At 63.3% G+C, this 11,589-nt stretch overlaps 4 protein-coding genes across 4 annotated transcripts; 2 read left to right on the forward strand and 2 right to left on the reverse strand.

The window, feature by feature from the left end:
• Positions 1-178: 178 nt before the first annotated feature.
• On the reverse strand, positions 179-1,033 carry F751_2158 (Peptide methionine sulfoxide reductase A2-1; the record flags this gene model as incomplete). The annotated part of the gene is made up of 4 exons (XM_011401207.1): positions 179-274; positions 395-486; positions 622-718; positions 866-1,033. The coding sequence occupies 4 exons, from the start codon at positions 1,031-1,033 to the stop codon at positions 179-181; spliced, it is 453 nt and encodes a 150-aa protein (XP_011399509.1).
• A 745-nt stretch (positions 1,034-1,778) lies between these two features.
• On the forward strand, positions 1,779-3,982 carry F751_2159 (F-box/LRR-repeat protein 14; the record flags this gene model as incomplete). The annotated part of the gene is made up of 3 exons (XM_011401208.1): positions 1,779-2,201; positions 2,362-2,467; positions 2,757-3,982. 3 exons carry the CDS (start codon positions 1,779-1,781, stop codon positions 3,980-3,982), a joined length of 1,755 nt encoding a protein of 584 aa, XP_011399510.1.
• Positions 3,983-6,106: 2,124 nt separating this feature from the next.
• On the forward strand, positions 6,107-9,851 carry F751_2160 (ABC transporter B family member 26, chloroplastic; the record flags this gene model as incomplete). Its single annotated transcript, XM_011401209.1, has 10 exons — positions 6,107-6,493; positions 6,662-6,747; positions 6,986-7,115; positions 7,263-7,512; positions 7,734-7,854; positions 7,984-8,116; positions 8,406-8,600; positions 8,862-9,058; positions 9,229-9,502; positions 9,831-9,851. The coding sequence occupies 10 exons, from the start codon at positions 6,107-6,109 to the stop codon at positions 9,849-9,851; spliced, it is 1,794 nt and encodes a 597-aa protein (XP_011399511.1).
• Positions 9,852-10,105: 254 nt separating this feature from the next.
• Positions 10,106-11,316, reverse strand: F751_2161 (AP-1 complex subunit sigma-1; the record flags this gene model as incomplete). The annotated part of the gene is made up of 4 exons (XM_011401210.1): positions 10,106-10,264; positions 10,381-10,487; positions 10,659-10,875; positions 11,167-11,316. The coding sequence occupies 4 exons, from the start codon at positions 11,314-11,316 to the stop codon at positions 10,106-10,108; spliced, it is 633 nt and encodes a 210-aa protein (XP_011399512.1).
• Between the last annotated feature and the right edge of the window lie 273 nt (positions 11,317-11,589).

Genomic DNA, 11,589 nt, shown 5'->3' on the forward strand with positions numbered 1-11,589 from the left:
TGGCAGCACTTTGACTCATGCGGCATGACCCGCCCTTCTCCAGATACCTGCCGTGGAAGAGGGTGAGTCTGGCTGACGAGCTGCATGCAGCTGCCATAAGAACGGCATGGTACGTTTGGACCACCCTCCAGGTGCTACCATCCTCAGCAGAGCCTGGTATCATACAAGTCCCCGGGTGTTACCTCTGGTGGTACTCTTCTGCGGGCCAGAAGACGGTGAATGGCTCCACCTCGACCGCACAGCCCTCGACGGAAGCCATCTTCTGCTTGGCAGCCTGGGGACACAAAGTGCCACACGCCGTGCATGAGGTCAACAGCCACACATCAGAGGGTGGGCATGCCGCCTGGGTGCCTGAACTCTAGTTCCCTTATTGCCGACACAGCATGTGGCCCACCTGCGCTTGAACCTGGCTGTGGGTGTAGATGCCGGTACGGTACTGCGATCCGACATCCGCGCCCTGACCTTCGCGCTGGAGAGGGTCTATCTCTGCAGGCAGTGGCGAGACAATGCATAGGTGAGATTGCTGGGCTTCATATACTGGGGGACTGCTTGTAATCTGATCAAGCAGAGAGCCAGATATTATGGCATGCCATTCCCTTTCCATCACATGAACATACTCACTCTCAAACAGGGCATCCAGCAGTTGGGCGTAGGTGATCTGCTCTGGGTCATACACGAGCTGAACTGCCTCGGAATGCCCGGTCGTTCCCGTGCACACCTACGGTGTCGGGACCGGCACAGACCGATCTAAGGCTGGAGGGAGCTGGCACCAAAACATCCCCTGGCCACCGTCGTCCCCGTGCATGCAGCGCTTCAATCTTTCGACACCCAATTACATCTATACATAATAAATCCGTGAGCGCACCTCTTTGTAGGTCGGGTGCTGTTTTTGGCCCTGCGCGTAGCCCACGGAGCTGGAGAGCACGCCGTGGAGCCGGTCGAAGGCAAGCTGCACACTCCAGAAGCACCCTCCAGCAAAGGTTGCCACCTCATGCCCCGCCGGGCGACCTTCGGGCCTCCACGTAGCCTGCATATGGATGTGTATGGCAATGGATATTATGCGTCCATTCTGAAGGGATTGTCAGGTCTCTTGAGTATGTGATCGCTGCTCACCATGTCCTCCGCCATTCCTACTTGTTGGTACACTCTGTGAGGTTATAATAGCTATCAGAGTATCGTTCCGTTGTAAAAATGCAATATGGTCAGTAAGAGCCCGTCGTGATATATGTGTGCGGCGATTTCGAAGGCCTCGCGCAATGATTTTGCCGGCACTGCCTCTCGGAACCGGATGGTCATTCAAGAGTTGCCCCAGCACGCAGGCTTGGAAAAGAATTGGAGAGAAGTACTATTTATTTCGAGGCAAGTGTGCTCTGCTGCACTTTGAGTTTTGGGTTGAGGCATGTCTCAAATCTCCTGGTGATGGACTGTGTTGGTGCAATCTCTTTGAAGGGACCTTCAGGAACCTATCCAAGCAGGATAGGTTTACCGATTAGTGATTTTATTTATCAAGGATGAATAAGGTGCCTGTGCTTGAACATGTAAGGTCTCTTTGACATATTTTCAGAAAGCTGCCGTTTTCGTACATGCAAAGCAAAGTGGGGTGTCGGGAAATCCCGCACTGACGAATCTCCCGACACCATCATGACGCTGATCGAGCCATCACCTCGTGTTGGGCCAGGAGGACACGATATTTTAATGTGTAATCCTACCCGGTCACTCGATTGAAGGCTTGTGTCTGGCCCACCTGATTCCCGAGGATCGGGCACCCGGCTCCAAACATGGGATCCGGGTGGTCGTGTACGCATGGCAAGGGCGCCGACCCTCCCAACGGGGTCCTATCCCCACGGAACAGTCCGTTCGGGAAGCTGAAGCGCAGCCTGTCCTCCCGCACCTCCGCCACGGCGCGCGCCACGCTTCCCCCCCGGGACCGCACGCTGCTGGACCTCGCGCTCGGCCGCCTGTGCGAGTGCATAGCCGACCTCCCGGCACATCGACTGGACCAGCTGCCTCCTGACCTGGCGCAGGCGCTCCTGGATCGCCTGGTGGAGTGTGGGGCCCTTGACGAGGGAGTGGCCATCCGGCTAGGGCGCCTTAGTCATCACCGGCTGGCGCTCGACTCCTACCCCGGCCCGGTGACGGACGAGTGGCTCGTGCCCCTAGTCAACCCCGGCATGGAAATCATCAAACTGGGTCGCAGCGCGGTGAGCGAGATGGGTGGGGGAATGGGTGAGGGGCATGAGCAGTATGGAGCCGGGACATGGGATGGGGTCAACATGGGTCTGCACGGTCTCTGCGCCAGGATTGGTCATCCAGCGATGCACTCTGCGGCACGTGATCACCACGAGAAGCCGTGCCTCGCAGGTGACCAACCATGGAATGATGCAGCTCGGCCTGCTGCCCCGGCTCAAGGTCCTGCACCTGCAGTATTGCCAGGGGCTGACAGACGCCTCGCTGTCCGTGCTGCAAGGTGGGAAACGCAGGTGGCGGCCGGGCGGGGTGAGGGGGGCCGCATGCAACCGCATGTGATGCAGAATCCGGCCCATCTCTCGCTTTCGTCAGGGTGTTTTGAGGCCATGTGGCCGGCATGAAAGCCGCACCTGCTGGCCGCTGGGTCTCTTCTCGACCCGGCTCCTCCGGCTGTGGCTGGATCGTCCTCCAAGACTCTGTGCCTCGGGTCACGGTCCTCCTCCCCACCCTTGTCCCCCACCCACCCCCTTGGAATCCATCCCCCACACCCCACTGGTGCATCCCGGCAGGCCTGCCGGCGCTGGAAGAGCTGAACCTGGCGGGCCTGGAGCATCTGACGTGCCGGGCTCTGGAATGGCTGCGCGCCTGCCCGCGTCTGGCCTGGCTCAGCCTGGAGTTGTGCGCGGGGGTGCGGTGCCTGGACCCGCTGCGCGCGCTGCCCGCGCTGCGCCACCTGGACCTGGGCTGGTGCGGGCGGGTGGGCGACGCCGAGCTGGGGGCACTGGCGGGCCTGCGCCGCCTGGCCTGCCTGCGCCTGGGGCGCACGCGCGTGACGGACGCGGGGCTGGCGGCGCTGCCGTCCCTCCCCGACCTCCGCGTCCTGGGTCTGCCGCGCACGGCAGTGACGGGCGCGGGACTGGCCGGCCTGCTGCCGCGCCTGCCCGCACTGCGGGAGCTCAGCCTGGCACGCTGCCCCGGCGTCCGCGACGACGCGGCGCGCGCGCTGGCCGCTGCCCGCCCCCCCCTCCGCGACCTGGACCTGACGTACACACGCGTGGGCGACGCAGGCGTCATGGCGCTGGCGAGCCTGGACACGCTCGTCGCCCTGGGCCTGGAGGCGTGCCGCGTGGGCGACGCCGGCGCGGCCGCGCTGGGGGCCCTGCGCTCCCTCGAGCGCCTGGACCTGTCCGACACGCGCGTGGCAGGGCCGCGGGCCTGCGCCGCGCTGGCCCGCCTCCCGCGCCTGCACACGCTGTCCCTGGCCTTCACGGGCGTGGACGACGCGGGCGTGGTGGAGCTGGCGCGCTGCACGAGCCTGCGCCGGCTGAACCTGGACGCGCGGGGCGTGACCGATGCCGGCTGCGCCGCGCTGGCCGGCCTGCGGGCACTGGAGGCGCTGGACCTGTTTGGCGCGCGCGTGACCGACGCCGGCTGCGCCGCGCTGGCCGCCCTCACCTCCCTCCGCTCGCTGGAGGTGTGCGGCGGTGGCGTCGGCGACGCCGGGGTCGCGCGCCTCGCCGCCCTGATCCACCTGCGCACGCTGTCCCTGGCGCAGAACGCGGGGGTCACCTCGCGCGCGCTGGGGGCCCTGGCACCCCTCACCCGCCTCCGCGCCCTCAACCTGAGCCAGACGGGGGTGTCCAACGCGGGGCTGGCCGCGCTGGCCCGCCTCCCCGCGCTGGAGACCCTGGTGCTGCACGGGACGAGGGCGCGGGCCTCGGGCGCGGTCCGCCTCCAGGCCCAGCTGCCCGGCCTGGCGGTGGTGGGGGTGCCCGGGATAGCGTCGCCCAAGTGAAGGGTCGTGAGGTGAGTGGGCGGGGGTTGGCTGTAGAGGTGGGAAAAGGGCGGATGATGAGGGAGAGGGTATGGCCAAGAGTCTGTGAGCTGGGCTGTGGCGGCAGGGATCCGTGAAGGGGGTCTAGGCCGGGGGGAGGGGCGAGGCCCTGGCAGGGAGGGCGTGGACGGCCCACTGCCCGACTCAGCTGAAGGTTGGATAGGAACATCCCTTCCACATCGCCCCCCCCCCCCCCTTCCCACCAACAGGTCACCGTCGGTCCATTCAGGTATTGGCGGAGTCTCTGTCGCGTGCGAAGCCTGCAAGGGAGCACAAGACTTCGAACCGGGTGAAACATGAGGCCAAGCACATCTGCTGCACAGGGCCGGTCCAATCTGTACCAATTCCGTGGACAACACGCAGCAGGTGTGCAAAGATGTGCACCTGCTCCACTTGAAACCATCACTCTCGTCACGCATGGCTCGAGCAAAGCAGGGGCGCCCTCTTCCTGTATCATGCAGTTTCCTTGTCACAACCCAAGAGCGGTCGCCTGACTGATTAAGTCCACACGAGTCCTTTCCCAAACTGATCTGCTGCTACCATCACCATGTGTCCTTGGGCATTGTCTGTATACAACCTGTACTCCTCACAATGAAAGGGGGGCGAGTGCACTCGGAGAGAGTGACAGTGATCTGGAAAATGATTCCTGGTCTGGTACACGCCACGCTTAGGTGGGAGAAGGGGAGCCTCAAAACCTAGGTAAGAAAGCAGTCAGGAAAAGGAGGGGGTTTACACCTATGCGCTACAGGGCCGTGAACTCGACTTCGCCATCAGGACGAGTCTGAGCTACTCACTCGTCGTTATTGACGCTTGACGGGGGGAGGCCTCTTAAAAATTGGTGGAATTCCTGTCGTGACCGTGTTGGGTGATACCCCCAGCTGCACCTTTTGCAGCACGTTCTGCGAGAGGGGGAGTCGGGCGGGCTCTTTCAGCTCGGTGAGGGGTGCGCGCACCAGCACGCGGTCACTTCACGCTTCCGATAAACACACCTGGTATATGACGGGCCGAGGCGTTGCTCGCGCGGCCACATCAGGCAGGTCGAGCGACTTGCGGCGGGGGTTCTCCGCGGCGCTCATTCGGTGAGGAGCGGAGACTTGCATGCCTTTGTGGCCACGGGCAAAATCTGTTTGAGAATGAATCACAAATATCGAAGGGTTGATTCGGGGCGCCCATATGACGAAGATTTGCCGCCCGCAGATTTGGGGCTCCTGTGTGAGCCTTCCGAAAGTGCCGAGTATCTGATTGGGATCTAGGGCTGTTTCCAGGCACCTGCCACCGGGGCCCCGGACAGCCGGCCGTGTGATCGTGGGCGCAATCGCGACGGGAAACTCATTATGACAATCAGCAATACGATATTACCAATTTATCCCGCTGGAACAATTCTCAAAAACATTATGTGACATAAAAGAACTCGAGCACTGCATTGCAGGTTTCACAGGTGTCGGTACTGCGGTCGTACTCAGGAAATCCTTCGTCAGAATGTCGAGCACACCTTGGGTGTGCCCTTGGGATACATACACTTCATACTATCATCAGACCTCTCTTGCATACTCTGCCCGTCGGCGGGAACATTTACCAAGGCAAGAAGGTACACTTGAAATGACCTGCCCGGGGTTCCACTTGACGCTCATTGTACTGCTTGGAATTGTTGGGCAGGAGGGGGAAAGGTGATCAGAGGGCACCACGGAGATCGACAATATTCAACCTGCCCATTCCTGCTTGTTACGACAGGCAGACTCGAAGCTTCGCTCCACATTTTGTCTCACTGGAACACCGTTAGTTTGGCCTCCCTGTGAGGTTCACGCGCAGCACGGTCACGTGATGAGATCAGTGCTCCTGGCCGTGCCAGCCATCGGCAGGGTCCTCACAGAGCGTTACTCGCTCACCTTGATGTCGATCACAGGCGTATTCGGTCGCCCTCCATGTCCAAGCATGCACTCGTGTCGATTCTTCTCCTCTCCTGACGGAGCTTGCCCGCTCGAGCCTTCCGTGCCGGGTGGCTGCAGGCCTGCTCTTCTTTCCGACACATGAAATAGCACTGATCGACCTGATTCCATGGGGTGTCAGGGGGTCCTCTCCTATCCCATGAGGACGGTGGCAACCCCAAGGGCCCTGTGTTTTCGGTCCACCCGCCCGCTCATTCGTCGCCTGACCATCGCAGCGAGCAGCGGGACCGCCACTGCCGCTCCACCAAGGCCGCGCCCGCCATGGCATCACCTGCGTGCCTCTTGGAAGGAGTGGTGGTCTCTAGGTGGCCCGAGTGTGGCCCCGCAGGAGCCGCTGGGCAGGACGCTGAAGCAGCTGTCCGCCCTGGTCAAGGAGGACTCGGCCCTGCTCACCGGCGCCATCACGTCCATGCTGCTGGCCGCCGGCGCAGAGCTCACCATCCCCCACTTTGTGACGGCAGCCGTGTTTGCGGCGGCCCAGGAGGGCTCCAGCCCCGCCTTTGTCCAGTCCCTGACGCGACTCACGGTGCGGAGCTGGTTGCTGGCATTGACCTTGTGCCTGCTCTCAAGGCAGGGGCCAGAGCAGGCTGCTGTGGTATCCCGGGTGGAAGATGAGTCCAATGCACCTGGGATCATCGCTGGCTCTACATTCTTGCTCAGCACACATCTATCCTTCCTTTCACGCTGTGATCAGATCGCAACCGCGGTGTTTGCTGTGGCTGCTGGTTTACGCGGATACCTGTTCAGCCTGGTAAACATGAACCTGCTCCAGCGACTCAGGTACAGGGCGTGGAGGCTTCAGGAGTCAGTGCTTGGGAGCAGGTGGAAACAGCCAGTCCTGGCCAGCTGCTCGACGGTGGAGATGCTGGGTGTTACCCCTGTCCGTGACCCACTGACTGACTGCCTGGAGAATGAGTGACCCCAATGATGTTGCTCCTTCCTTGCCCTGCTGGCTTCAGTCACCCTCCCGACTTCCCCCCAATTTTCATCCGCAATCCAACCCCTCCCCCAAACAAAGGTCGCGCGCCTTTCGGTCCATGATGCTGCAGCCGGTGGCATGGTTTGATGGCGCCGATGGCGGCCAGCTCACCTCCCGCCTCGGCTCCGACTGCGCCTCCGTGTCGCGCATGGTGGCCACCAGCGTGAACGTGGCCTTCCGCAACGCGCTCCAGTGCGCCGGCGCGGGGCTGTACCTCTACACGCTGAACCGCGGCATGGCCGCCGCGGCCGCCGGCGTCGGCGCCGCGCTGGCGTCCGCCGCCTGCGCATACGGCGCCTTCTCCCGCGCAGCGCAGCGCGCATACCAGGACACGCTGGCGGACGCCACGGCGCGTGCGGAGGAGAGCTTCCTGCTCTCCCGCGTCGTGCGCACATTTGGCGCCGAGGATGCCGCCTGCGCGCGGTACGACGAGACGCTGGGCAGGCTGGCCCACATCTCCAGCCGCCAGGCGGTTGCCTACTCCTCCTTTGTCGTGGCAAACCACTGGGGCTACAACGCCATGCGCGCCGCCGCCCTGCTCGTTGGCGGCAGTGCCGCGCTTAGAGGTAGGTCGTTTTTTGAGAGTGGGGGGGAGGGAGTGGGAAAGCGGGGGAAGGGTGGTGGTGCAGTGCGTCCGCGAGCTTCCGGAGTATGTGTTGGTGTGGCCGTGTCGCTGCGCGTCACACTGGAGTGCCCCAGATCCAGCCAGGTAGCCCACAGATGAGGCCCCCTGATGGTATCCCCCACCTCGAAACGCCTTGCCCCCCACCCCACCCACCATTCACAGGCCAGATCAGCGCGCAGCAGCTCACCAGCTTCATGCTGTATGTGGAGCTCTTCGCGTCGGCCACCCTCTCCGTGGCAGACCAGTACGGACCCATCATGGAGAGCCTGGGTGCCAGCGAGCGGTGAGGGAGGCTTGGGAAGGAGGTTTTTTGGTGAAGGAGTGAGTTGCCTGTTACCCACGCTTGCGATAGATCGCCTCGGCACAGATGAGCCGACACGCCGTATTGATGACTTGTCTCACCACTAACCAGGGTGATGGCGTACCTGGGCAAACCCCCCGCGCCCGAGCTGGCGCCGGGCAAGGTCCTGGACACCGTTACGGGCGAGATTGAGTTCCGCAATGTCTCCTTCAGCTACCCCTCCCGCCCCAATGTCCTGGCACTGGTGAGCTGGCAGCGTTGAAAAGTGTGTGGGGAGTGTTCGTCTTGTTGGTGTTCAGGGGCGGTGTGGGGACAATGTCATTGTGAGGTGTCATTCGAAACACGGCATGGCTGAGGCCCGGCGTGTGCCGTCGGGCTCCACATTGCCCGTCGGTCATCGGGTGCCGGCCCTTGCCCTGACTCTGTACGCCGGCGAGTGCCTGTGCTGAGGTGCAGTGCCCCTGCCCCAGTCTGGCCTGGAACACTGCCCCCTCACCCACCTCCCCCCTCTCCCCCACCACCAACTCCATCAGGACCGGGTGTCGCTCATCATCCCCGCCGGCCGCACCGTGGCCTTCGTCGGGCTGTCCGGCAGCGGGAAGACCACGCTGGTGGCGCTGCTGCAACGGCTGTATGACCCCAGTGTGGGGACCGTGAAGCTGGACGGGCACGACGTGCGGACCCTGGACTCCACATGGTTCCGCAGCCAGCTGGGCGTGGTCAGCCAGGTGATGGGGTCGATGGGAAGGGGGTCGTGGGGGGGTTGGGGGCAGCCGCGCGCAGGGTGGGTGGGAGGCGGTGCCTCCCCGCGATTTCCTGTAGATCACGACGGAGGACCCGCCGATGTGCTCGCCGGCCTCCCCCTGTCCAGGATGCGGGGTGCGTGCATGCGACGCCTGGCCGTGTCTCCCATCATTCCGCATCGCAAGACGCTGCCCTCCCCCCCCAATCACCCCCTTCCCCCCACACACCCCGGTCTCCTGCCCCAGGACCCCCGCCTCTTCTCGCTGACGGTGGCGGAGAACATCGCCTACGGCACCCCCGGAACCACGCGGGCCCAGGTGGAGAGGGCGGCGGAGCTGGCCAACGCGCGCGGCTTCATCGAGCGGCTGCCCGAGGGCTTCGACACCCCGGTGACCGACCGCCTGCTGTCGGGGGGCCAGCGCCAGCGCATCGCCATCGCCAGGTGGGGGTCCCAGGGGCGGTGGCGGTGGTGGCGATCGGCAGGTGAAGGGGGGCGTGGAGGAGGGGTCCAGACCGGCTGGGCCTCGCACCACACGAAGCCTGCGACGGGCCCCTTCGCCACACCCCCAGCCTCACATCCCACACCCATTCCCCCCTGCTCGACAACCGCAGGGCGCTGATCCGCGACCCGCCCGTGCTGATCCTGGACGAGGCCACCTCGGCCCTGGATGCGGAGAGCGAGGCGGCGGTCCACGCGGCCCTGGACCGCGCGATGCGGCAGGCGGGCCGCACGGTGCTGGTCATCGCTCACCGGCTGTCCACGGTGCGCAACGCGCACCTGACCGTGGTCATGTCCGCGGGGCGCGTGGCGGAGCGCGGCACGCACGCCGAGCTGGTCCGGCGTGGGGGGTTGTACGCGACGCTGGTGGCGCGGCAGTCGGGCAAGGTGGCCTCCGAGCGCGACCTGGCCCCGCACGAGGCGAGGGGGGAGGCGGCGGGGAAGCGCGGCGGCGGCGCGGGCGAGGGCGCGGACGGCGCGGGGCCGGCGGCCGAGGCCAGCTATGCGGGCATGGCCGAGAGCGCGCGGCGCAGCAGCGTGGACGAGTCCAAGTAACGCGAGGGAGGATTCACAAAGAGGAAGGGGTGGGAGCGGGGATCGCGGCGGAGGGGTGGGCGGCACCCTGCCACGCAAGGGGTGGCGAGGCGCAGTGTCCAGCAAGTATCGCTCCCCCTTCACCACTCCTGCATGCGCCATGTGTCGCCCTCCCAAACAGCTCCACCCCGCGCCAAGCTGACCCTGAGCTGGCCGCCGGCTCTGCAACGGCCTCCTTGCTCCAGTAACACACTGGAGAAGATGACTGTACACGGTGTCAGGGCGCTCTGAGCATGCGCGCAGGGGGGGGGTGAAATGCAGGGGCGTCCACGCAAGGGGAATCCGGGGTCGAGGGGCCGAGGCAATGGTGAGTATCCCGTGGCTGCAGCTTGTTGGTCCCGATGCCACAAGGGCACCCCCCCCCCTCAGGTGCCTGTTCCTTCGTTCCAAACGGCTTCAGCCCCTGGGCCCGGTGATGACGATCTTCTCGTCGCTCAGGCCCGACTTGACCTGCTCCACCAGCTGGTCCTGGGCCTCCACCTTCTGCAGCACCACGCGCTTGCTGGGCTCCTGCAGCTCGCCCGCCAGCAGCAGCTCGTCCAGGATGAAGTACGCCTTGGTGGTGGAAAGGGGGAATAGAGGAGGGACAGGAGGGTAAATACAGTATTGACGCAGGACAACAGGTGGAGGGGCAAGGGAGTGCGCTGACCAAGAACCAGCCAACAACGAACCTTGTGGAAGTTGAAGATCAGGTCCAGCTCGCAGACATTGCCAAAGTACTTGTCGAGCACCTCAACAAACTCGTGGATGATCTCTAGGGTGATGAGCTCGTTCTCATCTGGTGGGGGGAAATTGTGTTGAAGGAGGGTATGGGCTATGGCAAGCCTACGACTACCTATCAAATACCAGCCTGCAGATTGCTGTCACCAGAAGGCAGCCACAAGTAAAGCTGCGCCGAGGGGAGTCTGCCATTAAGCTGGTACACCAGACAGCCTGCCCACGCTCGCACCTGCGTCTACTCCCATGACGAAATAGAGAGAGGCATAGCGCTTGTACACGATCTTCTGGTCCTTCCAGTCGATGAAATTGCAGAGCTTGGCGGCCCGACTTAGGACCAGGGGAGACACCTCCTTGAGCAGCTTCGCCCTCTCCTTCTGTGTCGTGGTGGTGTACCACTTGGCCAAGCGAACCTTGCCTTGTCGACTGAGGAGAAGAACCCACCGGATCTGTGGAAGTTGAGGGGGGATGCAGGAGGGCAAACCGAGCGTCAGAAGAGTGTGCGAGCGAACCCCAGCACCACCCCCACGACAAGTCAACTCACCATGACCAAAGGCCCCCAGGTGTAAAAACTCTTAGAGATCCGGGACCTTTTTCAGTTTGAAGGGCTTCCCAGATGCGCTGATGTCGTGATCGAGTTTCAGTCAAAACAGCTGGTGTGGAGTCGGGCACCGACTTCGCCTCCCCAAGGGAGCACCAAGATCGAGGCGTGGATCCTCAGCACAACCACGCAACACCACTTGATCAGGTATGCGGTCCGTCAGAAAGGAGGTCATCACGGCCGCGTGAAGGATGCCGATGTTCTGGAGGACCCCCAGTGTCCCCATGCCCAGCCCGAGGGCGCGATTGTCCCGTGTGCGGAGACGATGGGGGTGCCGTGAACAGAACATCGGATCTGATTCTCCACGCACACCCAGCGACACCAATCTTCAAGTCTTTGATTGTATCTTTTCCTTACATTCTCGCATCCATCCAAGCGTGCACGCAGACGGAGGTGTGGTTTCGGTCGCGTTCCGGAGAAAGCCAACCCCCAGGGCGAGTCTGGTAGACCGAATAGTCTTCCGACCTTTTGTATCCGATACATCCGTCGACACTCAGGAGCCCGAACGTACACATAGATACCATGTAGGTGTATCTGAGTGTCCGAGGGTTGAGGTACTTGC

This window comes from Auxenochlorella protothecoides, assembly GCF_000733215.1.
Source record: "Auxenochlorella protothecoides strain 0710 unplaced genomic scaffold scaffold2, whole genome shotgun sequence".
Classification (NCBI taxonomy): Eukaryota; Viridiplantae; Chlorophyta; class Trebouxiophyceae; order Chlorellales; family Chlorellaceae; genus Auxenochlorella; species Auxenochlorella protothecoides.